At 50.0% G+C, this 27,173-nt stretch overlaps 9 protein-coding genes across 9 annotated transcripts; 5 read left to right on the top strand and 4 right to left on the bottom strand.

The window, feature by feature from the left end:
- Nucleotides 1-518: 518 nt before the first annotated feature.
- EPUS_04291 (uncharacterized protein) lies at nt 519-2,390 on the bottom strand (the record flags this gene model as incomplete). The annotated part of the gene is made up of 1 exon (XM_007803387.1): nt 519-2,390. The coding sequence occupies one exon, from the start codon at nt 2,388-2,390 to the stop codon at nt 519-521; it is 1,872 nt and encodes a 623-aa protein (XP_007801578.1).
- Nucleotides 2,391-2,518: 128 nt separating this feature from the next.
- On the bottom strand, nt 2,519-3,124 carry EPUS_04290 (uncharacterized protein; the record flags this gene model as incomplete). Its single annotated transcript, XM_007803386.1, has 2 exons — nt 2,519-2,985; nt 3,034-3,124. 2 exons carry the CDS (start codon nt 3,122-3,124, stop codon nt 2,519-2,521), a joined length of 558 nt encoding a protein of 185 aa, XP_007801577.1.
- Nucleotides 3,125-3,265: 141 nt separating this feature from the next.
- On the top strand, nt 3,266-4,675 carry EPUS_04289 (uncharacterized protein; the record flags this gene model as incomplete). Its single annotated transcript, XM_007803385.1, has 3 exons — nt 3,266-3,797; nt 3,845-3,976; nt 4,032-4,675. 3 exons carry the CDS (start codon nt 3,266-3,268, stop codon nt 4,673-4,675), a joined length of 1,308 nt encoding a protein of 435 aa, XP_007801576.1.
- A 1,016-nt stretch (nt 4,676-5,691) lies between these two features.
- EPUS_04288 (uncharacterized protein) lies at nt 5,692-7,512 on the top strand (the record flags this gene model as incomplete). The annotated part of the gene is made up of 5 exons (XM_007803384.1): nt 5,692-5,746; nt 5,797-5,857; nt 5,917-6,163; nt 6,212-6,478; nt 6,544-7,512. 5 exons carry the CDS (start codon nt 5,692-5,694, stop codon nt 7,510-7,512), a joined length of 1,599 nt encoding a protein of 532 aa, XP_007801575.1.
- Nucleotides 7,513-8,036: 524 nt separating this feature from the next.
- EPUS_04287 (uncharacterized protein) lies at nt 8,037-8,903 on the top strand (the record flags this gene model as incomplete). Its single annotated transcript, XM_007803383.1, has 1 exon — nt 8,037-8,903. The coding sequence occupies one exon, from the start codon at nt 8,037-8,039 to the stop codon at nt 8,901-8,903; it is 867 nt and encodes a 288-aa protein (XP_007801574.1).
- A 967-nt stretch (nt 8,904-9,870) lies between these two features.
- EPUS_04286 (uncharacterized protein) lies at nt 9,871-12,524 on the bottom strand (the record flags this gene model as incomplete). The annotated part of the gene is made up of 6 exons (XM_007803382.1): nt 9,871-10,192; nt 10,326-10,517; nt 10,573-10,723; nt 10,786-11,117; nt 11,167-12,323; nt 12,396-12,524. 6 exons carry the CDS (start codon nt 12,522-12,524, stop codon nt 9,871-9,873), a joined length of 2,283 nt encoding a protein of 760 aa, XP_007801573.1.
- Nucleotides 12,525-17,792: 5,268 nt separating this feature from the next.
- EPUS_04285 (uncharacterized protein) lies at nt 17,793-20,694 on the top strand (the record flags this gene model as incomplete). The annotated part of the gene is made up of 5 exons (XM_007803381.1): nt 17,793-17,898; nt 17,952-18,026; nt 18,089-19,529; nt 19,583-20,119; nt 20,193-20,694. 5 exons carry the CDS (start codon nt 17,793-17,795, stop codon nt 20,692-20,694), a joined length of 2,661 nt encoding a protein of 886 aa, XP_007801572.1.
- Nucleotides 20,695-21,189: 495 nt separating this feature from the next.
- EPUS_04284 (uncharacterized protein) lies at nt 21,190-24,264 on the bottom strand (the record flags this gene model as incomplete). The annotated part of the gene is made up of 5 exons (XM_007803380.1): nt 21,190-23,079; nt 23,139-23,555; nt 23,615-23,686; nt 23,740-23,814; nt 23,872-24,264. 5 exons carry the CDS (start codon nt 24,262-24,264, stop codon nt 21,190-21,192), a joined length of 2,847 nt encoding a protein of 948 aa, XP_007801571.1.
- A 967-nt stretch (nt 24,265-25,231) lies between these two features.
- Nucleotides 25,232-26,482, top strand: EPUS_04283 (uncharacterized protein; the record flags this gene model as incomplete). Its single annotated transcript, XM_007803379.1, has 5 exons — nt 25,232-25,346; nt 25,399-25,483; nt 25,546-25,697; nt 25,751-26,097; nt 26,159-26,482. 5 exons carry the CDS (start codon nt 25,232-25,234, stop codon nt 26,480-26,482), a joined length of 1,023 nt encoding a protein of 340 aa, XP_007801570.1.
- Between the last annotated feature and the right edge of the window lie 691 nt (nt 26,483-27,173).

The following is a 27,173-nucleotide window of genomic DNA, read 5'->3' as shown; positions in this document are numbered from 1 at the left end:
TGTTGCACTTCTGGGTCAGGTACGTTAGTTAGAAATTATGCTCCGCGCCTCCTTCTCCCCCCCAACCAAACCACCCAAAAATACCCATGCACACCAACCCCTTACTCACTCTTACCGATCCCGATCGCGGTCCTAAAGGGGCGACAGAAGAAAGGACGGACGGAAAGATGGAAAAAATAGAAGCGAGTGCAGCTTAATCATATGTATCCATTTCCTCCATGCATCACTGTCATCGGAAGCCCAATCCCAATTCCAAGCCCCAATCCCGAACCTGTGACCCAGATCCTTGACCCAGACCCGTATTGCCAGCCATATCATACCGCAATGTCAAAACGTCTCATCAAGATCGGCATCATCCTCACCCACCCCAGCCAATGTAAAGCTCGAGTTACTCTTACTACTAGAGGGTCTCGGGTCCTCGAATCCAGTATCTCTCGCATTTTTACCCCTCACACCGCCGCCACCACCACCACTCACCACTCTATCGTCTCGAGAAAGGTTCCGATCGAAGAACAATGCTACCGGCCTCGGCATTGGGTCTCAAGGGCCCTTGGGCCGTTTGCTAGTACGTGGCGAGCCAGGACATGATATAGTCCTCCACCAATGCCAATATCACTAAGCCTTCCCGAGCGGCCAAAATGAATAGAGATGCGTCTAGGCACTGGCGTCGCGCTCTCCCCCTCGTGCAGGACTGAGTCGTCATCCTCCTCATCCATAGCGCCATCATACCCGTAGCTGCTCAAACTGCTCTTCGGGCGGATCTTGTCTGTTGAGGCGTTGGGGGTGAAACGTTGACCGCCGCGTTTGCCGAGGGGAGTGTGGGAGATGGACATGCTTGCTCGGGAGTGCAGACGGGGATGGCCGGTTTGGTAGTTGTGGATATTTGATTTTGCGCTTGGAGGTGGGTTTGCGGAGGCGCGGCTGGAGATTGTGGAGCCGCTGGCTCGACTGCTTGGGCGCACGAAGGCAGGGTGGGATTTGTCCACTGCTGTTTGTGTTTGCGTTTGCGTCTGGGTGCGGGTCGGGGTGGAGGCAGGAGGGGGCATGATGGTGAAGGATTGGCGGCTGGGTTTGGGTTTGACGGATGGTGTGGGCGTGCTGATGCTAGCGCTTGTGCTTTTCGTGGTGCTATTTTGCTTGTCGGCTTGTTGGTTAACCGAGCCTGAAAAGGAGTCTGAACCACTAACAGTACTGCCATTGGCGTGTTTGCGGTTACTGCGCATGGTGACTGTAGCGGGAATATTGCTGGCTTGAGTTGGACCAATTCTAGGTGATGGCCTTGGAGGGGTGTTGATTGGACCCGGAAGCTTGGACTTGGCCGTATGAACGCGTTCTGTAAGTCGTTGCATCTTGCCTTGCAGATTGTGAAGGTGGTGGATGGAATTGGATTGAGCTAGACCACCTTGTCGTTTAGGTACGGTGCTCGGGCGAGACATGCTTTGGCGGAAGTTGGTTGATGGTGTGGATCGTCCAGCCGCCACTGACATGGAAGGCGGGCGAGCATAGCTAGAAGGTTTAAGGCTGGTTGTTGATGGTCTCGGAGTGGTGTTGGAAGTGATTGACATCCTCGTCTTGGGCATGCTTGGCGTCTTCAACGGCTTTGTTGCATTCGAAGACTTCTCAGACATTGGCGGGGAAGGCGGTGTATGTGTATCTGAAAGGCCAGATGATGATACTGTCTTCCCGGGCGGTGTATCGAATGAGGGCGATGAGTCAGTCGTGGTAGGTGAGAGCTCGGAACGTGGTGAGGCCGAGGTTGCCAGGGTTTCCAGCAAAGGAAGCTTTCTCTGATGGTCCACATTGGCTTCGGCCTTTCTCAATCTCTCTTTGATGATCTCGGCCTCAATTCTCAGGTCAGACAGCTCGTCCCGTAGTCTCTGAGCGGCTATTCGTAAGGCTTCCCTTTCCTGTTCCCCTGCTTTGACCTCCTCCTCCATCATCACCGACCTTTCGATTGCCATACTGTATTTTGATTCTAGGTCCTCCAATGACGATTCTGTATTCCTTTGCTGACGCTCGAAGTCGTCGTTGGCCACTTCGGTGTCGCGGAGCCTCATTTGAAGCGTTCGGTTAGTGTCGCGTAAAGTAGTGATCTCCTTCTGCAGCGTGTTTTGCGCAGCATTTGCCTCTGTCTTTGCTTGTTTGTATTTCGTCTTCCATTCGTCGACTTCATAATGCAGATTGTCAGCTTTCTCCTTGAGCTGCCTCTCTCGTTTTTCGGCTGCGTCAATGTCCTTCTCTAGCTCTGCTTCCAGCTCCTTACTTGAAGCCTGAAATTCTGCGAGTTCGGATTCCAGGGACTCATACTGCGCTTTGTAATAAGCAATTGCCTCGCTTGCTGATGTTGATGGTCCAGGAGGCGATGAGGGCATTCCATCAGATAGGGTCATTTTTACTACAGCGTTCAGTGAGAGAGCTTGTTGGAAGAGGTCGTAAGGCCTGCAAGTTGTACCGATCTTTAATTCTCGCTAGCAGTATTCGGGTTCGTTGTCACATGGGAGGCTTCATTAATACTTCGTCAGTCGGCAGTCGGTAGGGCAGTAGGGCGAGATTGGGATCGTCGTAATATGGTTACGGTGGTGGATGGTATGAATGTTTCGTCTTTGCGGTATGCCGTATTCTCGCTGGAGATGAATATCGATGCCGTTAGAAGTCGCTCGAAGGTTGCTGGTGATGTCCTGATGTCCTGATGTCGAAATGTCGAAATGTTGTTGCGCCCAGGCCAGTGTTGTCTCTCCATGTTGACAACGATCACGATATGCACAAGTGGCAGCTGCCAAACTCTGACGCTAACGCAGAAGAACAATAGCGCCTTGGCAATATCAGGAGCAGCCTGAGTCTCCCCGGTCTCATTGCCACGCCATGAACTCCTCAAACGGTTGGAAGGGCAGGACGGTGTACCTAGCGGCAACAACAGAGCGGGATCACTGGTGAGTCTCATTTCCGACTTTGTTTGGTTCGGTAGCTGGGTAGACTCGTGCCAACCTGCATGTGATTCAATTCAGCGCAGTGCTTTGCTTTACGGCCACGGACTTTGCTTCTGTGCACGCGCAGCCTGATTGCCCTGTTGAGGTGTGAATTTGTCCTCTTCCTCGATTTCTAGATACTGAGCGCGTGTATACATCTTATGCTCACGTCTTGTGCTTTGGTCCATGCAATTCGGATGCCGTCGCAATTTGCTGGGGGCAGAGACATCCTCGAGTGACAGCACTGATGGCTCGCTTGCAGGATCGTTCAAGAGCCACCTGCTCTATGACAAGTGATCATGGCTGACGAGTCCGACCTGAGTGCTGATGGCCACAGCGACATACAGGATGTCTCTGATTTATCAGCTCAATTGATTGCTCCTCCCCAGGTTTCCTACCCTGACAAGCAGTCTTTGATGGCAGCGGTCCAGGCTCATGGAAAGCAACATGGTTACAATGTCGTTGTCAAGACTTCCTCCATTCCCACAGACAAGAAGCCAGGTAGATCTGCCAAAGTATGGCTGAGATGCGACAGAGGCGGCAAGTATCGCCCTCGCAACGGCCTAACAGAAGCCACACGAAAACGCAAACGAACTTCTCGACTGATTGACTGCCCCTTCATGGTCATTGGCAACGGTAGTTCTGGTGTGTGGACCGTCGAGGTTGTCGAACCACAACACAATCACGGCCCTATCATGGAGCCGTCACGTACAGTTGCACATCATAAAGTCAAGAAGGGGCAGATTGAAGCTGTTCCATACGACTGGCCGCATGATGCTGGCTTCTCACCCTTCACTTCCGCTCTGGTAATCATCGACATGCAAAGAGACTGTAGGTGGTCCCGGGATGGAATGAAGTTCCGACTAACTTGTTTCTAGTCTGCGCCCCTGGTGGCTACTTGGATTACCAAGGCTATGACATATCTCCCGCACAGTCAATCATTCCCAGGATACAGCATGTGCTACATGCATTTCGAGAAGCAGGCTTTCCAGTCTATCATACTCGCGAAGGTGAAAGATATCCTGTCACCATATATTGACCTGAATTTCTACCTAACTCTACCAGGTCACCGTCCCGACCTCACCACTCTATCGTCTCGAGAAAGGTTCCGATCGAAGAACAATGCTACCGGCCTCGGCATTGGGTCTCAAGGGCCCTTGGGCCGTTTGCTAGTACGTGGCGAGCCAGGACATGATATAGTCCCAGAGCTCTACCCACTTGAAAATGAGCCAATCATTGACAAGCCGGGCCGTGGCGCTTTTGCCCACACTGACTTCGAGCTACTTCTCCGCATCAAAGGTATTAGGAATCTCGTCATAGCGGGTGTGACAACGGATGTCTGTGTCTCTACGACAATGAGGGAAGCAAACGACAGAGGTTTTGACTGCGTCGTTCTCGAAGACGCAACTGCAGCGAGTGAACCGAATCTTCACGTAGGTGCATGCGAATCGATCAAGATGGAAGGTGGCATCTTCGGGGCAACAGCGAAGCTGGATGATGTGATTGAGGCTGTGGAAATTTTTAAGCAGGCGACGGTCCGGTCTGTCACCAAAAGTGAACGAATGCCTAGCGAACCAATGCCCCACTCGCCAGTTACGCCAGGCTCCATGATGAATCAGACCGTACCGACATCCCTTCCTGTCCCAATGGGTATGAGTCCGCATTTGCCAATGTCTGCTGGAAACATTGTGGCACACTACATCTCTTGAGGCTTTAAACACACTTCGCCTCCAATGACAGCAAGACTCCAAACTTGGTGGTTTTGACAGCCGGTGGTGCGGAAGTGCAACTTGAGGTCCGACATTCTTCGACGATGGCTACTTCTATGACCACGATGAGGCCAAAAAGCAAAGATTCTTAACACATCTCGACTCTTGTGTGGAATCTCTATCATCCCTGATTCGATATGCTGAATTTGAAGCTTTGGCCTTGACCGACAATGCTAGTTCAAGACCATGCCCCACTCCATAGGGTGCGAGTCGAGCTTCAAGATGTCTAGCACTCTATACCACTTTGAATTGTCCTATCATGACGTACAATGTGAAACCCTTTTGAGCTTTGAAGTTGGAGTCAACGCTCTTCCAGCAGCTGTAGTTGCCTCCACGCACCTCGAGAATGAATATCGTGCGCACTCATACGAAGCAACTCTGGTCAAGGGTCGAACAATGCAGCAATGCAAAAGTGCAAATCACCGCTGACCTATTCAGCTTCTATGGCAATCGCTCAATGGGTTGAACTTGAGATATTTTGTCCTTGCCCCTCACACATTACTTATGCTGCCAGTGAGGGGAAATGCATAAGGAGTCGGTGAGGGGTACATCAATTAAATGTGGTTCGAAACCCACTGGCGCTGTCCTTTTGGCGGAGTGGTTGATGTGTCCCGTTTCTTAAGGCTCATGACAGAGCTGCAAGAAGGATGCAACTAACTTCCTAACTAAGCAAGTAGGGCTACGGATATGCATCCGAAGCGGGCCAGACCTCTGTTCTTATCACTTCCGTGCTGATAATCATTGGCTGATATGTACGGCGTCGATGCATGCGTGGACCAGCAGATCTCGTACCTGGCTGCAGAGACTGCAGAAATGTTTTCCCGTCCTGTTCCTTCGCAACTGTCTTTGCTCAGTGGAATCTTTCCCCCCGGATCTATCTTCAAAGTGCGCAGAAGTGGCTTGAAAGGACGGCAAATATGCGCCTGTCGATCTCGAAGCCTGGCAGGAACAATGTTATGGAACAAAATGTCGCCGAAGATGCTAAGCTCGCGGAATTCGGCTATGAGCAAGGTACGCTCAATTGCTCTTTAGGACCAAGAGTGTGATGCTAACGAATGCAGAATTCAAACGGTCTTTCAGCCTGCTGGGCATGATTGGCTTCTCTTTCAGCATCGTCACCAGGTTTGATTGACCCTCTCCCAGCGACCACCTTCGCACCCTGATTGACGTCCTCGGAACAGCTGGAGTGCATTGGCTGGTGTATTGATTGTGGGAATTGGAGCTGGCGGGCCTCCTGTCCTTGTGTACTCTTGGATTGGTGTCTGCATCCTTACGCTTGCTGTGGCCCACTCACTGGCGGAAATGTGTTCTGCCTATCCCGTCAATGGTGGTCAATACTCCTGGGTTGCTCTCCTTGCTCCTCCCAAGATCGCTAGAGGCTTGTCCTGGGTCACAGGCTGGTTCATGATTACAGGCATCGTAGCTATGGTGAGTGTATCCGGATAGCCATGAGATTGTGTTCCTAACAACAGACAGGGCGCTACCAATAACTTTATCACTGCAAACTTCCTCCTCGGTATGGCCAATCTGTCCAATCCGGACTACGTGATCCAGAGATGGCATACCACTTTGGTCTCATACCTGGTGGGAATTATAGCAGCATGCGTCAATATTTTCTTTCCTCGCTCGCTGAACAAGATATCTACTGCTGCTCTTTGTTGGAACTTACTGAGCTTCTTTGTGATCATTATCACCGTCCTGACAACCAATGATCACAAGCAATCTTCAAGCTTCGTATGGAAGGTGAGCATATCTTGTCAGCTTTTTGCTGCATGCCTAGACCAGTCGAGCTGACTTGGCCTCGATAGGATTTTCAGAACTTCACAGGATTCGGACCTGCCATGGCTTCTATTGTTGGTCTCCTACAGGCCTTCTTTGGCATGTGTTGTTACGATGCACCTGCTCATATGACAGAGGAAATGAAAAATGCTTCCAAGGAAGCTCCACGGGCCATCATCATGTCGGTATGGTTCGGAGCAATCACTGGCTTCGTGTTCCTTGTCAGCATTTTCTATTGCATTGGAGATATTGAAACGACAGCTACGAGTCCAACCGGTGTACCACTCATTCAGATCTTCATTGACAGCACAGGTTCGGTACGTGGTTCATGTACTCTAACGGCTATGATTACGATTATTTGTATCCTTGCCGCCAATGGTCTGACGGCGGAGGGCTCACGATCTCTGTTCGCGTTTGCAAGGGATCATGGACTGCCATTTTCCAAATTCTTCGCCAAGGTCAACCCACAACGACGCGTCCCAACAAATTCGGTACTGCTGTGCTTGAGCGTGCAACTGGCCATGCAGTCCATCTATTTCGGGTCCTATACGGGATTTGCAACCGTCATTGCGATTGCGACCCAGGGTTTCTACGTCTCCTACGCGATTCCTTTGTTTGCCCGTCTCCTGGCTCGGTTTACTGGCCATGCAAAAGTGCTTCCTGGACCATATTCTTTGGGCCGATATGGGGTCTGGTTGAACTTGGTCGGTTTCCTTTTCCTTGCGTTTGCCAGCATCACGTTCAACTTCCCCAGCATTAGCCCAGTAGAGAAGGACAATATGAACTACACCTCTGCCGCGGTCGGTGTTATTGGCCTGGTCAGCCTGCTCACCTGGATCTTTGATGGCCGCAAGAACTTTACGGGTCCAGCAACTGGCACCATGGTAAATGATATAGAAGCAGAGGAGAGGAACGATCGACAAGGTGCTGCTACGAAAGAGGGTACTAACAGAGAAAGTATCAGTGATGTAGCTGTCGAGAGCGAGAAGGAATTTTAGAAGGTAAGCTACACTGGAGCGACTTCATGGTTATTCTATCTCAGCATCCAGACCTTGTCCAGCGGATTTTGCTCTTCCAGAAATATCATGCCTCTGTTCGTGGGATTCAAGCAGCCCTTGCCTATGAATAGAATTTGCTTGCTTGCCACCATCGCTCCCAAATTCCACCACCGTCTCTAAGATTTGAGTTGCCGGAGCTGCCTGGGGCAATAATACCAGAGACTGTCCTTCATGTTCCCACAGCTCATTCAGCGGTTCCTCATGGGCCGCATACAGAGGTGACAAGCCACTCACAGGACAAAGACGGCCCGCGAAGATGATGTTCACTTGTTCATTCCGCCCGATTCACTGGCTGCTCACAAGCATGTTCTCTCACAGAGCTAGTCACCAAAAGTCACAATTTCATATTCCGTCCTTCATGGAATATTGTCATATGACGTTGATATTTCTGTGCTTCAAATCCCAAAGCCTTTCTTTCTCGTTGCTCCAGATACCTCAATTAGATCCTTCGATCAGATACAGTCATGTCTGTATCCAGCCAGCAATTCAACTTGCACCCACCACCCACATCTGTATCTTGCTTAGATGCACTGCTGTCAACAGCGGATACACCTTCTTCGGATTTCGATCAAGACAAGAACCACAATCTCATGCTTTTCCTCGCAAACGGCAATCTACCAGAACAAGAAGACGAATACACACGAGCTCCACAGCCTCCCCAACCCACGTCGGGCGACCCATCCATCCTCTTCGCACCACCCCCTCACCCTCACCGCCCACCAATCAACGCCGCCTACCGCCATCCACTCGAAGCATCAGCAGCTCTCCAAGCCCTTCGCACCGCCGAGAGAGAAGCCACCTACGCCTGTGCTCTTCAAGGTCTCCCCACCACCCGCGGCCGAAGCCCAACAAGAACCCACTCCCCAACCTTTCCTTACAACGAATACCCCGCGGATCTCTGTCCAACCTTCCCCGACCACTGTTACGCCTCCTTTTCCGCTGATTTCAACCCAAGCTTCCCCTACCACTGCTACGCCTCCTTCACCGCCATTGAGCGCGCCGAAAACAAGCAACCAGAGGAGAAGGACGAGGAAGTCTACGTCATCCCCGCCTCTCAAGCCCTGTTCGCCACCGATTCAGAAGCACAGACGCGATGCGGGAAATGCCTGTTCCCCCTCCACTGGGGAGACGTCTTGCCGAGCCGGTGTCAGCAGCGCGAATGTCGAGCGGTGAATCTGGGGCCGGATTGGGCTGCTAATGAGCGGTTCAGGCAGGCCATGGGGCTTGCGGGTTGGGGAGGATGGGATGAGGATGAGGATGAGGATGAAGACGGGGCGGGAAGGTGGGAGGGCAGAGGGGTGGGAGGGTTGGGTGGATTGGGATCTGTGTAGCTGAGGAGGTTGGGGAGGTAACTAATCAGACTGGACGCTGGGGTGGTGGTAGAGTGATGTTAGAGTCGTGTGTGGCCTACTAACTGTACAGTACTTACTTGGTGCCGCGCGCCGAAAAAGTGAGCCCTAACTTAGACATAAAATTTCCTAAGCAAACGAGATAGAGCTCAACTCAAGCTAGTTATACAGTACCCGGAATCACATAGCCTCACGAAGATACTCAGTGTATCAGATACCCATCATAGAACCATACCAAACCTACCTTACTCTTTCCTGGTAGTTATGAGTTTAGGGCTGGAACCTCCATCTTGCGGCAGCAGCGGCGGCAGCAGCAGCAGCAGCAGGCATCGCGTACAGCAACCCTAGTAAGTACCTAAGCGGCCGGAGGCTTGCAAAAGAGTCGAATCAGGTTTTTGAATCAATTTACATCGCTGATGGTTTTACTTGCACGGAATGCGGGAATGTCTTCTCTCTCACCATCTATGCGAGTGTCTAAGTTGTTCTATTTTTATTTTTTTAAAAAAAAGGTAGGCTCATGGCGGTTGTGGGAATGGGGGATGTTGGATTCTCTGCTCCATGTGAGGCAAGCAGGCAGGCATACAGGCAGCCAGTCTGGGGGCGGATGGAGTGACCGCTGAACAATGGCTGACGGGAGATATGTGATCAAGGTAAGTAGGTTAGTTGAGGGGATATTGTCCATAGATTGGATGTAAAATCCGGTTCTTGTGCTTTTCTCTTCAAAGGGCGCTTGCTCTCTAACTAAGTTACTATGAAATATTTGATGAGGAAAGGGGTGGATGTCCATGAAATCGCGCGGTTCTCGTGAGATCTCTCATATATCGCCTTCTTGCCAGATTTTCATAGAAATGTTCATCCAGCAAGATATTTTTTGGGTCTTGGATATTCGGAATTGGGAAATGCTTACAAAAGAACCAACCCCTCCTCCCTCTCGGGGATGGGATCGCAATCATTTCGACCAAAATACGATCATGTCATCAAAATCCTGATCTGTCAGATCCTCCTTCCGCTGGCGGGGAGAAACTCCTGCTGCAGTGGGGATGTCCGTTCCATTGGACCCACCATCATCGCCACCACTCCTTCGCAACTTTCTGCCAAGAAGCTTCTTGTAATCCTCGAAGGATATCTGCAGTTCGGCATCGGCTTCATCGATCCGACCGAGGGAACGCAGGGTGCAGGATCGTTTGAACGAAGCACGCGCTTTCTCGGGGAGGTATGCATGCGAGCTGCTGGAGCTGGAGTAGGCTTGGAGGGCGTGGTCGAGGAGCGCCCTATGGTGGGTGCAGATTTTAGCGGAGTCAGAATTAAATGTTGATGCAGTGTGTAAAGTGGCAAAAAGAAGCATGAATTATGGGGCGAGATTTTTCGAGGAAGGAATTTTGGGCACGAGGGTTGTGAACTTACATTGCTGTCTCATTCTGACGGAGACGCATGTGGTGCTCTGCAACTTTGACGAAGGTGTCGGCTGTGCGGTGATGATTGTTACCAAGTGTGGACTTATAGTGCAACAAAGCCTTGTGATGATAGGCCAGACTGTCGTTCATCGCCTTTTGACTAGCCTTGACGTTCCCAAGAGCGTGGAGAAATCGGCCAGTTCTGTGCAAAGATAAGTAAGCGCAAATTCCACAAAACGTCTTTCAAGTTCTCCTACACAAACGAAATGCGATCGTCGGGCCCATAACGATCCACGCGGTCTTTCAGACCCTCAACCAGGATATCATTCGCCTCTTCATGCCTTCCTTGCAGCCAATATGCTAGTCCCAGATTGGCCAGTGGGAGAGATATCGACACTTTCTCGAATCCTTCAATATCTCGCATTACGGTAATTGACTTTGAAAACATTCCTCGCCCTTCGACCACTCACTGTTGAGCATGTACGCATTGCCAAGTTCGTTCCAGGATATGGCGAGCCGCATATCGTTGGAAGGGACGTCGGTGCCCATGTCCCGCACCATCATGGCATTGAATTCCTTGTGGTAAGCCAAGGCATCATATGGTGCATTGGTCTCAGTTGCAATGCAACCTCTGTTATGCTGGATTTCCGCCAATATCGAGTCGAGCTGTTTGTGGATGGCGGCTTTTGACGACATTGCCTCAGGTTGCTCGTATAATCGAGCCTTCAGCGATTCACAAATGTCCTTGGCCATACTGTTGAATAAGTCTGAATCTGATGATCTACCTCGTTCATGATTGTACCTGAAGGGCTATTAGCATCTGGGGAAGTTATCGCCATGAGATCACGTACCAGCCAGCATCGGTGAGTAGTTTTGCAAATCGATAGTCATCATCCGAGAAGGCGGGCGACGGAGCCACTTGAGGGAAGAGATCTTTCAGCCGAAACACGTGCGGAACCAAGTCTTCACACATTGTCCACCTAGCAATTGAACGGCGCCATGCGAAGGGTTCAAATGGCCACATGGATGATATCAACTTGACGCAGGTCATGAAATTTGCGCGAAACTCTGCTTGGGTCATCCTCGCCCTTGCAACGTCTTGAACTAGCCTATGTATGGAGAGTTTTCGTTCTGACGAGTTACCCCTCACGAGGGAGCATGTAAGGAGCTCGTTTCTTGCTAATAGGTAATCCTCCAAAGACTGCGGGAAAGATGGCAAGTCTATAGTTCCGGGCTTTGTGGTGAGGATACTCTCAAGAATGCCGTCGGGATCGAGCATTGATATAACATTCAGGAGCCCCTGTCCATGCGATAAATTGTCGAAGGCCCACACAGAGGCGAGTGTGTGCTCATAGTCCGATGATCTGCTTATCAACTCGCCAGCTGAGAGTTGTAGAAGTTCTTGCTGGCTTCGCCTTTCGTTGTAGGAATCGAGAAATTCACTAAAGGAAAGTTGCTTGTGCAGTATGACTCCGGCCATCTGGGATAGTGCGAGAGGGATGCAGCCTAGTCGTCGTATTATCTCTATCACCTCCTTTCGCGCTTCTTCTGACGCTTCTCTTCGAGTGATCTTTAGCAAAAATTCCGTGGCCTCGTCTGAAGTGAATGGTTTGAGCGGTAATGACGTTGTCCACGAGAAAGGACTGCGACTGGTAATGGGTACGGATCCTGGGCCATCATACGGCCAGAAGTCATTCAAAACATCTGGGTCTTCAACGCCATCAAATACGAGCAGCCAGGTGGCCTTGGTAGGCTCACCTTTGGGATCATCTGACAAGTCTTTCAACGGCGTAACTAGCCATCTTTTGACTATTTCCCTGATGAAGACAAGGTCGTTAGCATCCACCGAGTCTTCTGAGATGAGCCCCAAATTGATTGCAATGGTCTTGAAGTCTTGTGAAAGCTTGGACACGTCGTCTGCGTGAACCCAGAATATCGCATCAAATTCATTTCGATGTGTTGCCACGAACTGTGCGGCGACTTGGGTTTTGCCCATACGTTTGGCCAGCTACTCAGATATCAGCAGATACCTCGAATAGTCCGACCGAAGAAACATGTCTTCTTCTTCTTCGCGAATGACTTCCCTCTCAACTGTTGAGCAGGTTGCTCCTGCGCCTGAGAAGCGCCAGCCCTGGAAAGCCATCTGGCCCGCTCCACGCGAATCACAACCTCGGGCGCAAATCTTTGGTTTCAAGAAAGGCGAAGCCATGGTGTTTGATGGGAACGCGGGCAACTTCTTTGCCAGAGATGGGTGGAAAGTTGAGCAAGAAAGTAGCATGCAATAAGGAGAGCGTGGGCGTGTGAGATACCGTTTCTGGTTGACGAGAAGGGAGATCTCGGGCGCGAGAGGAGCACCTCTCTGAGGAGTCGTGAGATAAGCTGCATGGCATAAGTTGCATCGCATTGTCCGGGAGAGAACAAAGGATGCGCCCACCATCTTGTACAGTCAAGGTATCATGCACATAGCGGACACCATTCCAGGCTAGAACAACAGTTAAATCAGACCACGTTGAGCATAACTCTCATTATGGACACGAGGAATAGAGAATTCAACTATTAGAAGGCTACACTAGAGCTCCCAGGAAAGTCAACCCTCATACAGCAGGGCTCTGTTGACCAGTTTGATTGTCATCGAAACCTCCATAGTACACCAACGCTCAAATTGCCGAGCTTTGATCTTAAGTCATAACGTAGAGTGATCACAGAGATCACAGTGTTTATGGTGATCAAGTCTGTAGTCTTCACAGGGGTTGCGCCTGTCCAGATGCTAGTCTGAGTGTGTTTGGCTAACCTGCCTACTGCCGTAACAAGAGGTTCCAAAGGCTGCCAGCTTTCCAATTGCTGAAGGGAGATGCAAAGTGAGTGAGTGTCTTGGCATTGGTTGTGGAGGCTGTGATAATTATCGATGTAGTTAGTAGTAACAAGCCCTAAGGCGGCAAAAGATGAAAAATAAACGATGAACTGGGTGATCAAGGACGTGATATGCCTTATGTCGAACGGCATGAGCGCTCATTGGTTGGATTTTCTACGCGAAACCTACGCGTTTCGCCTGCTTTTGATTGGTCAATTTTTACTGCAATTTCACTGTGTGCGCTGCGCCCCTTTTTGAGAGAGAACAGAGCCGTTTCGTCATCCTTTTCGACACCTTACTATGTACTTAGAAAGCTGCGGTGCGTGGCGTTTTTGAAGGCAGCCTTGGGCAAAAATGTATTTGGTGTTGCCTATATTATCCACATAATTCACGGACTTGGTCTGCGTTGTAAATTGATTTCCTCCTTACTTTGACTTCTGTGTTGTTGGTTTTGAGACTGCTCAACAATGTCGGCACAAACGCTACCCAATTCATTGCCTTCCCTTGCGCCATCCACTTCATCCTATTCCGCTAGGGAAATCACGAAACGTAAGTTCCGTACATGGTCAAGGTGCATCAGGTTGTAACAGAGTTTTAGTCACAACTCAGCAGTACAGAGACACAGTTTCATTCCATGCAAAACAGACACCTAAACAATCTTCGTACCCGGGACAGCACTTCGAAGATTTAGACCTCTTTTTGCAACGGCCAAGCCCTCTTGACAATGTGGTTCCTCACTATCATGGCCATCTTTTACGACCTTTCGCGACATTGTACACCTTGCAGAGTACAACGAACACATCAATCAATCCCGTAAATAATACCGCAGCTGGTAGCACAAACAGAGAGATAAATACTGTTGATGTACCGGCGCATTTATCCCAACTTTTACGGTCACGCAGCCCGGGCCAGGACAATTTGTATCTACTTTTCTTTGGAGGATACCCGTCGTCGGAATGGCTGACTACGATTGGGTCAATATGCCGTATCGACCCCGAGCATTTTCGGCGGCACCTTGAATTTTTGTCAAGAAAATCTTACTTTTTGACCCCGTCTCTGCCTTCGGCTGCTGAGAACATCATCACCCTCAGTTTCATAACACTTGGGTCTCGCCATTCAGAGGAAAACTCACAGATTCATATAGATCGATTACGTGCTGATGGACGGAAGGAGCTGAAAGCATACATGCATAATCTGAAATGCAACGTTGGAGGAGATGTCAAGACTGGGGACTCCATTGTTAGACGATATTCAGTCCATGACGGAAGCCACTTCTCTATAGAGCAAGAGATATCGATCTCCTTGAAGAAGTTCGATAACCAGTGGATCGGTAGGTTGAATTCCCAGCTTTTGAGCTTTTCAAACATAGGCTAATACCTCAATAGCACTGATCTGCTCGGATGCCGGCAAGGACCTATCGGAAAGTCTTTGGGGTCCGTGGCTTACAAAAGAAGAGCGCGTAGGGCGAAGGCGGAGATCTTATTTGAAGACCACCCTTGTACCAACAATACGACATCGCCCAGGACTGGCATTAAGATCGAAGAAGTATTCCCTACCACAAGAAGAATATGGAGATCTTCCTCAAGTTGCTCCATTACTTCCAAAAGACTACGGTAAATTTTTGAATACAGATCTCATGAAGATTGATCCATTCTACGCACTACATGAGCTTTTCGACTTCTCGGCTTCCTCTAAACTTCAGTTTCTAAACCTGATAGATGAAAAACTGAACCGAGACACTAGCTGCGCAACACTCGCCGAAGAAACCCCATCATTATCAAATCTGTTGTATAACCAGGACTTACTTCGGGAGCAAGTGCAGCGATTGAAGGAGAACATCGAGACAATTAAGTGCAGGGGAGGTTCTCAATTGCCACACGCGTCAATTGAATCAGAACTTGGTAAGAAAGCCAATGAAGCAAATGATGCACTCTTGAGAGACTTCGAGTATCTACTTAACAAAGCCGAGGATTTGTCACACCGTTGTCTTTCAGCGACGGGTGTCATCATGAATAATGCCAACATCGAAGAGTCGAAGAGGGCAATAGTTCAAGCTGAAAAGATAAGCAAGGTGACATTGCTAGCTTTTTTTTATGTCCCATTGTCTTTCACTTCATCCTTCTTTGGAATGAATTTTCGCCAGTTCGGAACAAGCACATCTCTTGGTGTCTGGGTATGGTTTGCGGTGTCTGCTCCTATGCTCTTTTTGTCATTTATTTTCTTCAAGTGGGATGTCCCTGCATTTATCAAACAGTCACTACGCCCCGGCCAAATGAATTTGTGGTTCAGAAGGAAAACTTAGTACGAAGCTCGCTGGTACGCCGAATTCTTGAGGAAGCCTGCCAGGAGGGCCATGCGCTTCAGGCCAACGGAGGGTAGGAAGAGATTGCGCTGCACATGAGACGGATTTGCTCTGCCTATGAGTGTGACCATCATGCATTGAGATTGACGACCGCGGCGAGAATCTGGCCCGTTGCATCTGGGATGGCAAGAGACAGTTATGGTGTGTTCGATGCCCTTAAATAGGACTAGAAACTAGAACCGTTGTGTCGTTACTTGTTGGTATAGGCTGTTTAGGGCGGTTGGGATACACAGCTAAGTTATAATTCCGTCCTTCCAGAAAAATCTAAGATATGAGTAGAGAGAATAATATCGATTTCTTGTGCTGTTGTGAGGATGCTATCGCGGCCGTAATGAGAGCCAGGAAAAGTACCGGCATGCAACCATGGAGGCAAATGAGTACTATTTGGGCGTAAAAGGATGTGAAACTGTGCAGGAAGGGCTGTTGGTCGCTTTGTACGAGGTTTAAGAAGAAACAAGCGTTAATTAGGCGTAAAAGACTGCAGCAAAACTTTCTACTACTACGTACGGTACTCCGTAGGGGGCAGAAGTACCCAGAGCATGGTGCTAGTAGGAGCTAGTTTCATTTACGGCGCCACAACTATCACAGCATCCACTTTGGAGAAGCTTAACTCGCTTTTGACCATACAATTCGCCATGAAAAAACCGCTATTAAGTATTTGGCTCAGCGGTGATGAAAGCAATATGTACTACGGTAGCAGGCATAAGTGTTGTAGGTTTACGCTAGTATTTTTGTATCAAGACAGCCGTTATACATCTTGCCAAGATCCAAAACAAGGACAGGCTACATCACGTGAGCTTGATCAACCAATGGTCTCCACGCTTGATCAACCGGGCTCTCAGGGATGTGGAGAAATTGATGATGACGTGATACTGAGTACTAGATACTACTAGCGTAAACCTACAATACTTATGCTCCTACCGTAGTATCAGGCCACAAATACTAGCGCTGAGCTATGAATACTTCTGCCCGGTAAAATGGTACTTTAATTCATTTAAGCTCACGGGAACACTTCTGAATAAGGAAATATTGCCCATTCAGTTACACAAGGGCCATCAATGTTACACTTAACTTCAAACTAATAGCTTTTGATATGTGGCCGTAGGTTGTGGTTGAAGATGGGCCATGGGAGTAACAAAATCGCGGCGTTGATCTAGAGTACTAGGTGTTGAGGCGGGAGAGTGTCTAGTGCGGGGTAATGTTGAATCTCTCATCATCATTTTACTTCCGCCCAGCGTACTCCAGCCTTTCCTCAACCATTGGGGTGGTTTAACAATGTCGCCCGTAGCCAAGGCAAATGACCCACGCACAGAGCTTCGTGAGGTGTATCGTGGAGTGGAAGTCACAACAATGTATGTGACCTTCACTTTATGTTCCTATACTTGAAATTCTAAGTCGATCGCTCTGATTTGTGGCCGTCCATTACTTGTAGCTTCATCATTGTTCCTGGAGTTGGCACCGCACCACTGCAGAGTTGGAAAAATGGCGACGGAGGAATATGGTTGAGCTCGATCCCGCTAACCTCTGCGCCTGATATTGCAATCTACTGCTTCGAGCATAATCTGCGAGCCGACGATGACTTTTCGTGGAAGGCGCTGTTTGACCAAGGTGCAGAGTTACTTGACGAACTGATCAATTTAGGAGAAGATGACAAGGCAAGAAGAACCCATCTTGAGGGCAAATATCCACTGAACTAGGCATCGTAGTTAGCGGATAGACCGATCTGCTTCATAGCGCATAGTCTCGGTGGGATAGTTGTGAAAGAGGTATATCTCAAACCAGCCCCAAGCCCTCAAGAAAAGCACTCGATCTTACTGAAGTAGGCTATGAGCTTGGTACACCAACAAGCAACTGAATTTCGACGACTTTGGCGCACTATTGCTGGGGCAGTTTTTCTTGGAACACCTCATTCCCAATCAGAGAATCCAAACAGCTGGCAGAATGCAGGCACGATCCTGCGACTTCATTCGAGATCCAAGAAAGCTAAACTTCCTATTTCTTCAGAAATTGCAAGAAGACTAGCAAGAGTATCTTTATCATTCGAACAAGCCTTTGATCTGGTTCCTGTTCTTTCGGTCTTCGAGCTCTGTGAAACTAGACTCGGAGGTTATTTGTCCAGCAAAACCATCGTAAGTCTTGATATTTCAGTGAAGTCACACAGACGGGATGCTAATCCTTAGGTGATACAGCTGGTGGGGTCGGAACTTGCTAAGACAAACGTCAGGCTTGAAAAAACCGTTGGAATTGAAGCGGATCACAGTAAAATGTGCTGCATCAAAAATGGAAGCCAACCCCTTGACGAGATTAGTTCTTTTCTCGCCTCGGCTGCGAATGAGGCCTTAGCCCGTATACGTAGAGGATCTGAAGAATGTGAGCAAGGGGTCTCAACATTCTGCGGCTGTTGCCTCCTTTAACACGTTCAGATATCGTACCACCTGCTCTTGATTCACAGACCGTACGTTCAGAGAGCCCTACTTTGCCGCTCAGTCAGAGAGAGGGTAGGTCTCTTCACTGGGCTCAGGAGGCACATGATGGCTAATCTTGTTCCCCAATGACAAAGATTGGACCCAGCAGACCACCAACAACGCCACCAGTGGTTCTACATCATTGAGTTTCGAGATGATACCCCTTGTTACCGACTTTTCCACCGACAGGAATGATCTGCATTTACCATGCTATATTATGCCTCCCCAGAGTCGAAATCGTGCCTTTTTTGGTCGTGATATGGTGCTGCAGGCAATGAGAAAAGCACTCTTGCCCGAATCAGAAGATGAGACACGCCAGGAAACTAATGATCCACATCTGAGTATGTTTGCTTTGTGTGGACCTGGCGGCATTGGCAAAACACAAGTTGCCACTGAATTCGTGCATACTTCCAAAGATCATTACAACGCAATCTTCTGGGTGCAAGCCGATGAGTTCTTGAAGCTGTCCCAAGGATATACCAATATTGCTACAAAACTAGGACTGGTGCTGGAAGACTCGGCAGATGCTCAAGATCCCGTTGTGGTGCGAGACTTGGTGAAAGGATGGCTTGCAAATCCCCTCAAAACATTCAAGCAGCAGGAGAATGAACCCAGACTAGCCTCATGGCTCCTTATCTTTGACAATGTAGATGATCCAGATATCTTGGATGATTATTGGCCTTTTGACTACTCAGGGGCGGGGGCGCTTTTGATCACAAGTAGGGATCCACTCACAAAGACTTATATCTATTCCGACAATTCTGGGGTTATCCTACCACCTTTTACGACGGATGAAGCAACTAGATTTCTTCTCAAACTCACGCGCCGTGAAGGAGAGGAGGCAGAGAAAATTTCTGGTAGTGCAGTTGCGGAAAGGCTTGGGGGTTTCCCTCTTGCACTAACACAAATGGCAGGGGTAATAGAACGTCGAGAGCTCTCGTTTTCAGAGTTTCTTAGCGTCTTTGAAGAAGAGGATACGCGGTCCAAGTTTTTCAAGCTGCAAGTCGGCAATACGAAGGTTCGCAGCGGGTACCAGCACACTCTGGATACCGTCTGGGCTCTTGAAAAATTGAACAAGAATGGTGCGATTCTGCTGGACGTCCTGTCTCTTCTAGATCCAGACGACATTTCCGAACACATCCTACAAAGCACGCTGTCCAAAGTCGCCGCTGAAGGCTATCCACAGACAGAAGCCGCGTATCAAGAAGCACGCACACAGCTCTTGCAATCTTCGCTAATAGCCAGGGACCGGAGTGCCAACCGAATTATGGTGCATCGGCTTGTCCAAGATGGAGCAAGATCAAAAATGACAGCAGACAGATTTGAGGTTGTATTCTCTTTGGCCGTTGATCTCGTCTCCTCGGTTTGGCCATTTGAAAACTTCAGTTTTGGACATGGTATTTCGAGATGGGCGAAGTGTGCCCAGCTGTTTCCCCATATTATCCAGTTACACAGATTCTCATCACGTCTAAAGCCGGCCCAGAGAGTTTCGGAAGCCAGCTTGCAGTTTCCCATGCTCCTAGCTGATGCAGGTCGGTAAGTAATGCCTCAGTTTGGTACCATGAAAGCTTTTGACTCTGGACACAAAGGTTCAACCAGCAACGTGGAAATTCTCTCGAATCTACGCTTTATTCAGACACTGCTGGATCAATATGCACCTCTCTAGAGGGACTACTCAAAGAGCTTGGTAGTCAGGATGTTTCTATGCTCAGATCCATCAAGAGTTTGTCGGCGGAAATCAGCCATGATCTCGGATGTGTTGCCACAGAAACAAATCAGCCAGAAGCCGCGCTCTTGCATTTTCAAAACTTCAACACCACGATGATGGCCTTCGCCGACGGGCACCCTCAAACTCAGGACATGCGATTGGCTGTGTCGTGGAACGAACTCGGCAACGCTTATATGATGAATGAGGAATGGACCTTAGCGGAAGGGTGCTTTATCCGTTCAATTGATACGCTGAAACAGCTCGAGGACTATAAGCCCGTGGATTGTTCTTTCCCAGTCATCAATCTCGGCTTCTCGTACTGGCTTCAAGGGCGTCTGGCAGAAGCAGAACAGACTCTGCATGATATCCTTGCAATACGCGAGGCTGCATACGGAATCAACGACCGGGAGTCATTCATGTAAGCAATCAAAGGAAACAAGTCCGCTAACGGTTTCTAAATCACCAAAAGGTTTCTCGCTGATAAGTCGCAGGACCGGAAAGCTACTCCACGCTTATGGAAACGTGAAAGCATCCCAGGGTCGCTTAGACGAGAGCCTCGAGTTTCACCTGAGAGGTTTGCAGCAATACAAGTCAACCATAGGAATAAACCATCACCGAACTGGAGACTTATGTGTCAAAGTCTCTGATCATTACGCTCGACTTGGTCAATGTGACGCAGCAATGTATGACACGCCTTTCTCTTCCCTTGAGTATCCTCCGTCGCCTTGGCAGGATGTTGATGAACAAACCAGGTCCTTGCTTGATCAAGCACTCAAAATCTATAGTGGTCGCAAGCACTTCCGCCCCGAAAACGCCCGGGCTCTATACAAGAAAGGGAAATTATTGGAGAAAATGGGGACGGACGCACAAGAGCACTTGAAACGGGCACTGAATATGTACCAGGGCCTCGCAGGAAATCCGAATCTTAAGCAAGAAATTGATGAATTGACTGATGCAGACTTTGATCGACTCATTGTATTTTGGTCAAAATGAGGAGGGCCAATAATCCAGACGGTGTGGGGCGCATTGGGCCTTGGCGCCTGCGGAGTTCTTCCATCCGAACTTTGCATCTAGATTCCTAGGGAGCATTTGTTAGGTCTCGGGTGTTGGTGCGGCTGACAGGCTCAGCGCTCCGCCTTCCCCCCCCCCAGCACCTAACAAATGCTGTGGTTGCACAGCAACGTCAACCATCGTCAACCATCGTCAACCTTCAACGCTACGGACCCGCTCTGTTGGTGTCTGACATTATCAGTAAGACCGTGGCAGATAACATTCCGGATTGATCAGAGCGGTATCATCTTCTCCTCTCAAGTTGCTGATAATTTAGACGATAAATATTCGTATTATTCTAGCAGAAATCGACCTATCCCTAATACTATCATTACAAGGATACATACCTTTAAAAAAAGTTTGACCTAGCTCTACGACAGCTGATAGAGTGCCCTAAGAAACCTTTCAAATCAGCCAGTCATTTAGAGCAGGCTTCTCTCATGCGGATTCCTGTGTGCGCGGAAGAGGCCGGCGGAAACCAAAGCGAACCCGACCGACTCGAGACATCCTCTCGAGAACAAGTGTCTCCATTCGTAGCACGCTCTCGCGATACAGCGTCTGCGTCTTTGCATCGTACGAGCACATAATAGCACGCTGCATGCCTCCCTCACTCCCACACAACAGCGCAGTGATCGGCGGCCGCACAGCAGAAAACAGAGTTACCTGCAAAGTAAAAGTGTCGACCAAGGTAAAGATCTTCTGCTTCCCATATGCTGCTGTTCTTGCTTCCTCCACAAGGCGGCGCACCTCGACATCACTCGTCGGATCCAAGCCAATGCATTCACCGAATTCGTTGGAGTAATGGCGTGAGAGAGGACTGCTGGAAGGAGACCACGTTAGGCGACCGCGATACGTGCCAAAGATGTGGGATTCAATGGTTTCGATATCTAGGTAGCCTTCGAAGCCGAAAAACCAGGGTTGAGTGTCCCACAATTTCCCACCGTACTGAACGCGGACCAGGTACGGTGAGGCAAGGACGACGGCGACCGAGAATAACATCAAAGCCACACCCACTGCTCGCAACGTACCGCCCGCGCGAGCCCCAATCCCTAAGAGGATGGTACCGGTAAGAAAGACGAGGGAGCTTGACCTTAGTGCCAGATTTGCTGTATATCGCTTCCAGGAAGTTTGCGAGGCATAAGCCACCGGCGCGAACGACTTCCAACGGATTGCTGCTCCGAATGCTCCATCGAGGATCACAGTGTCGTCGTGACCCACGCCTGCGACCTGGATGGTCGGATAAATATCCCATAGCTGCACGTTCCAGGCGTCTTCTGTACATGACCATGTTTGGTCTGGGTTCTTTGGATGGATACAGACCAAGCGCTCTATGAGCTTGTTACTGTCATTGGCAAGCGAAAGCCTGGCAAACGCTTGAAAGGCAGAATCGAAACGATTGGCTCGGGGCCTACGTCGCAGCAGACCCATCAGCACGTAAGACAGATCTCCAGGGAAGTGCGTCTCGCGATCGACGTCACGAGTGTTGAGGCATCGCAAGGCGAGGACGACGAGCTCAAGAGGACTGAGAATCAAGGTACCTTCGTAGTGGTCCATGAGCTGTCTGGTCCAAGGCGCATCATGCCAGACAATGTGGGCAAAGTTGGCCTTCAAGATTTCCCACGGCTCGTCGGTAACGCGGCTGTAGATCTTGATAGAGTTTCCTCTGGGGCTAAGAAGCGCTTCAGGTAAAGTCCACATGCGTCTTCCCCATTGTTTAAGGAGATCTTCGGGCGAGAAGTTTTCGCTTCTGTTGTTGACGGGGTGACCCACGATGATGGCCATGGCTTTGGCGCCACGGATCACATCGCTGATGCGATAGACGTCTTGCTCCAGTTCCTGCTCATCCGGCATGCAGCTGGATCCAATCCAGTACGCCGAGAGCCCTGCCTCTCTGGTTGCTCTTTCAGCCAGCTGTGCGAGAGCTTGCAGATCCTTGAGTCCTCGGAACTGCTCCGCCGTGTACGCAATGAACATGTATTCTGGCTGAGTGGCAGATGGCTCTCGCGCTTTCCAATCCTCAACTTTCATTGGGGTGGCCGGCATCTGCGTCTGACTTGTGTCCAAGAAGCAAAGGTATCTGGGCTGGAGGAGGCGGTCGTCGACCGGATTGAGTCCCCCATCTTCCTCCGAAAGCTCTTTCTCCAATCCGATTTCTTGATTTTTGATTCTCTGTTGAGCACGCCGATGCTCTTCGTCTGCGTTGCCAGTTTTGGTTTCATTCTCATGCAGATTTCGCCAATACTTGGCATACCCCCAGAAACGATAGGGGAAGGGGTCGTACCAGCCTCGGTTCCGGATTTCGCCTTCTCCGGGAGTCGGAACAGGCATCTGTCCTCATCAGATTCCACCCGTACCACTCAGCCGCTGGCGGAAGGGGGAGAACGTACCACGCCCATCAGCAAAACGCAAGCCAGCAACCACTTGGCACTGACGAGTGCCCAATCCTCTCCACTCCAGTGTGCTTTGTCCAATGGAACTGAGTTGATTGCCCAATTTGCTATCCGTACCATTAGGGGGCTGACGTCGCGCATGAAGGTCCGTCTCCAAGTCGATCTTGCACGAGTGTCATAAACGTCATCTACCGCCTGGACCACAAGCTTGCTCAAATGACCGTCGGTAGGACTGAGATAGCGGTCGTCTTCAGGGCTATCTAAGACACGTTGCAGGACGTCTCGGTGCCGGATCAGTTCATATGATTCAAATCTCAAGCCTGGCATCTGGTACGCGTTGGGAAACTTCCATCGCCACATGTTGCGATCGTTCCAGATATTCCAATATCCCCGTTGATACTTCCGAGGGGGAACCTAGCGAGGCGTTAAAGCTCAGACAACAGCCACAAAAAGGAGATACATCGACGACGTACATATTGAGCAAGTACGGTTTGACTTGGCCCAAGCTCACTAGGCTTAAGCTCACTATGCTTGGGCATTGTATCCTATGGACCAAATCACTATACTATTCACGGAAAGCGAATTTGAGCCTCTGTACCGACGAAGGTCCCTTTGATGTCGAAGATCTCTCATATGATGGACCCATCGCCTGTTTCGACGCAGCATCAATGTACTATTCATCACGTCCCAATCAGCTTATCCTATTCTGCCGCCAAGGAGAGCTCCTTACCTGCCACCTGTCCTGACCTTGGCCCTGACCCTGCCCATGCTGCTGCTCTGCTGACGTGCTGTTGTAGTTTCCACTCACAGGGCTGTGCTGTCCAGGTACGAAGCCTCCACCATGGGGCCTGTGCGCCGGAGCTTGCTGCTGAGGCTCCGGTACGAAACCTCCGCCATGGGGCCTGTGTGCCGGAGCTTGTTGCTGAGGCTCTGGTACGAAACCTCCGCCGTGGGGCCTGTGTGCTGGGAATTGTTGCTGCTGCGATGGGGCGCTGCCGCCATAGTGCGTACTCTGGCCGTGCTGGTTGATTTGTCCTGGGTAGTACCCAGGGCTTTGCTGCTGTCCTTCGGAATGAGAATTGTGTGTCTGAGAGTTACGTAAGTGCGGCTTCTCTTCAACCATGACAGTGAGTCTTACCTGGGTGGATAGAGATTCATGATCCCAGCGGGGATCAGTACGTCGTGTGTCAGCCTACTCAGAATGTCAGCCATGTCCTCGCGCCAGAGGATCTCAACGCACCATTTGTGAGAACTTGAGAATCAGCAATTCAGTTACGGAGAGGAGCAATACCCCTTTTATACTCAAGGCTGGACAAGGCTGAATGGGACCTCTGCCAGGGATTATGCGCCATATTTCCTGGTGATTGGACAATATATCACCGCTCGGACATACTCCGTACGGCGATATGATTCACACGACGCTAAGTATTCATAACACAGCTCTGGTATCCCTGTATCCCTGGCTTAGTACAGAAGCTTTCCGTAACGGCTAAGCTTGATTCTCAATACGGAGTAGCGGTCCTGTTTTGACCTCTGTATGGCCAAAGACAAAATAAGCTTCCAAAATTGTAACGAGGTGAGCAGAGACGAGCCTCCTACTAGCGCAGTGGTACATTACTTCTGCTGGTACCGTAGCACACACGACGCCCTATGACTCCGCTATTATTAGTATTATGTTACATTGTGACAGCCCACCATTTCGTGATCGAATGACACGGCTTGTTTGTAGACTATTGAAGCATATACGCCATGGGTGAGGCAGCTGAATCGAGAAGTGAACGTGATATACTCGTAGTATTTTCAAGCCCACCATCCGATCCGATACGAGAAATGTCTCCGTTGCCTTGAGTGGGTCTGGGTTTGATCTGGAGCGATCGGGAGTGATGAGGCTGCAGAAGAAGCCTTAGAGTTTGCGCCCGCAGCCAGCCCGATATTCCCTTTTTGTGTTGGCAGCCCTTACTCAAAGAGGATTGACTACCTCGACGAGGCGACGACTTTGAAAACATGCCTTCACGAACTTGGACGAGACCGCAAGTCGATGTCCTGCAGAGAGACGTCTCTTGTCCCGTCTTCATGATCGTGCAGCGGCTATGGCTTACCTTTTCGATGATCAATACCAGCTCGACGAGTACCAGGGTCTTGTTGAGAACCAAAAGCCCGAGGGCGGCAGCGAAGTGGCCGTTGACGTTCTCGAGTGGCCGAGAGGTATTTCGAGCCCTTGAAAATTCACACAGCTGATCCAACCAAACGCCAACAGACAATCCTGATCCAAGCGATCCATTGTTGAAAAGCATTGCGGTAGACCAGCTACCCAGTCTTCGACAGCCTTCTTTACGCATAATGTGCGCCTCAAGGCTCACCATATATCATGTTCGATCACAAGACACATCTAATCTCGTGGCAGACTTGCTCCCTTGGATGAGCCCAACGCGCGGACGCTGAAAGTTCTGACTTCTCTCTATCGCCAATTCAACGTACCGCCCTGTTTCCTGACGGAGAGGACCCAGAGCGTGACGCATTCTTTTGGCGTGCGCGAAGACGACAGTGCCAGCTATTGTACGTCCCATGGCGAACCCAGACATGGATGTCTGACTGAGACAACAGCAAAGCTTCGTGGTTCCATTATCTGTTCAAGAACGTCCATGTCCAGCGAGACGGTGACGGTGTCCCACGCATCCTTTCGCCACTGCGCAACCCCCAGAGCCAGTCTGATCAAAGCTGGAATAAAGCCGGGTTCTTCCTCCAGCAGTCTCGGCCTGACGGTCCAGTGACACTGATATGCTTTGGTCCTGGGAAGCCTCTGGTCCGTCGCTTGCAGCGCCTAGCTTCTCATGCGAAATGGCATGATGCCGTGGTTGATCCATACGGTCTATTTGTCGTTGTCCTCAACGAACTCTTTCTCCAGATGGATGGCTTGGTATGGGAGCTTAGTTCGGTCTTTGGAGCCATGGAATATGTATGAAGGCAGAAGCGTTCCTAAACCAAACAAAGCCCTTACTAAAACTGCTGAGTGACAGCACGCGCTGAACGACCTCGGCGCCACACCGGACTTTGTCGGCTTGCACAACGTGGCGAAGCATGTCGTCTTCATGAAAGAGGGCATCGACGCCGCACTCGCCACCCATCAAAGCATGCTGCAACACCACGAACAGCGCTATCAAATCAAAAGCCCGAATGCCCCCGCACCGATTCCGAAGGCGACCCACAGCGCCCTGCAACACCAGGGCGAGCTCTTCAGATCAATCTCAATCCGCCTCACGAGCCTCGATCGCAGAATGCAGAACATCATCAACCTGGCGAGTTGGACCCGCCTCACGTCTCTCGCTCTGAGCAAGAACTAATCCCCGTCGTTACGCAGTCATTCAATCTGGTCACCCAGCAAGACAGCCGCGTCTTGAAGAACGACAGCAGTTCCATGAAGACCATCGCTGGCGTCACTCTGCTGTTCCTGCCCGTCACCACCATAGCTGTGAGCCAAAACTTTTCCCCCTGGGCCCAATTTCCCCCGTTGTGTAACGCAAAAAGCAGACCGTCTTCAGCACCACCTTCTTCTCCCTCCCGGACGACGGCGGCTCCGCAAGACCCAGACTTCACGTCGCGCCCTGGTTCTGGGTCTTCTGGGCCATCACGCTGCCCGTGACGATTGTCGTTTGCGTGGGCGGCTTTTTGTATCATCGGAGTGATAGGAGGAAGGGGTTGATGAGGAGGAGTAGGAGGAGGAGGAGGAGGAGGAGGGAGGAAACCCAATCCGCTTGAATGAAGGACCAGGGAGCAGACGTCCGAACACCGGCAATTCTCTGGGGAGCTAGTTATTTAACGGATATCTGGAGTGTGGATGGGGATCAACTGAGCAGGAATTCTATCTCATCTCATCTCTCTCAAGTCACCGAGGAGTTCTACGCATAAAGCAGCGCAATTGAGGGTGTTGGGTAGTATGATACGCTGTTTGCAGTGTGACTTCACCGAACCGTGAAAATTGTACATATCTACTCTGATCCTGTCAAATATGTAATAACTAGAACGGAATACTAC

Source organism: Endocarpon pusillum (assembly GCF_000464535.1).
Source record: "Endocarpon pusillum Z07020 unplaced genomic scaffold scaffold218, whole genome shotgun sequence".
In the NCBI taxonomy this organism is placed as follows: Eukaryota; Fungi; Ascomycota; class Eurotiomycetes; order Verrucariales; family Verrucariaceae; genus Endocarpon; species Endocarpon pusillum.
Note: the sequence above shows the minus strand (reverse complement) of the source record. Positions and strands in the feature narration are given on the sequence as shown.